The sequence below is a fragment of the Ceratina calcarata genome, unplaced genomic scaffold (assembly GCF_001652005.2).
Source record: "Ceratina calcarata isolate Rehan_Ccalc_2016 unplaced genomic scaffold, ASM165200v1 scaffold570.2, whole genome shotgun sequence".
Taxonomy (NCBI): Eukaryota; Metazoa; Arthropoda; class Insecta; order Hymenoptera; family Apidae; genus Ceratina; species Ceratina calcarata.
Window position 1 is genome coordinate 1,481 of NW_017176906.1, and position 839 is coordinate 2,319.

General features: G+C 36.4%; 1 protein-coding gene across 1 annotated transcript in view; it reads left to right on the forward strand.

Moving 5' to 3' along the window:
- The window catches only part of LOC108629533 (parathyroid hormone/parathyroid hormone-related peptide receptor), a 34,328-nt gene that overhangs the window by 1,125 nt on the left and 32,364 nt on the right, over positions 1 to 839 (forward strand). The window contains 1 exon segment of the mRNA XM_026817371.1: positions 157 to 204. Within this exon segment, the coding sequence (XP_026673172.1) occupies positions 193 to 204 (12 nt within the window). The 5' untranslated portion in view covers positions 157 to 192.

Here is an 839-nt window from a genome sequence, read left to right on the forward strand (position 1 = left end):
GAGTGACATTTAAAAATGCAATGTTCAGTGATTCTTCTACCTGTTATGTCAATTGTTGAATTATAAATAATACTGATTGTGAGTGAGTAGCATTTAAGTAAGAAACAGATCTATCTTATCAATCTTATTAAACAGAAAATGAAATTACTGTTACAGGAATTAAAAATTCAGTATCGGAGTCGTGAGACAAGCATGGACACATACGTGAGTAAATAATTTATTCTCCCATTTTGCATGATACGTTTGACGGGACGCAGTTACCTGTACGTTATTCTGAAAAATTCTACGCATCGGTTACCCACGCCATGTATATTTCATGTATTCCTCGTAAACATGCAGGATACACTCGCATTGTTCGAAGGATTTTATTCAGAAATTCAATTTTATGTCGACAATACCGTGACAATATAGATCACAGGTTTTTGTTTATAAATTCTTGTTTGGACAGACGCGTCTCTCTATTCCGCTTTGTGAATCATTTATTCGGGACACTGTTGTAACGAGCGTTCTGCGACGTAGGAATAACGGGGCGAAATAAAGCCAGAAATAGAAGGAGCACCGGATGGTTCCTGGTCAGCCACGAGTGGCTATCTTCTTGTTTCGATATGAATCGTTAGTAAATAGGCTTTGTCACAAAGGAATATTCATTTCCGGTACCGAGGATAACAACCATGGACCAAAGTTTTCCCAGAAAACAATCACTGAGGCAATCCTCTTAGGGAAGCTACTGGCCTCAAGGCGAGTCCTTAAATAAAAACAGTGACGAAAAACTTAAATTGTTCTAAGAGTTATTAAATATTACGTCTTAAAGTCATACATTAATTATTATACAAAATTAT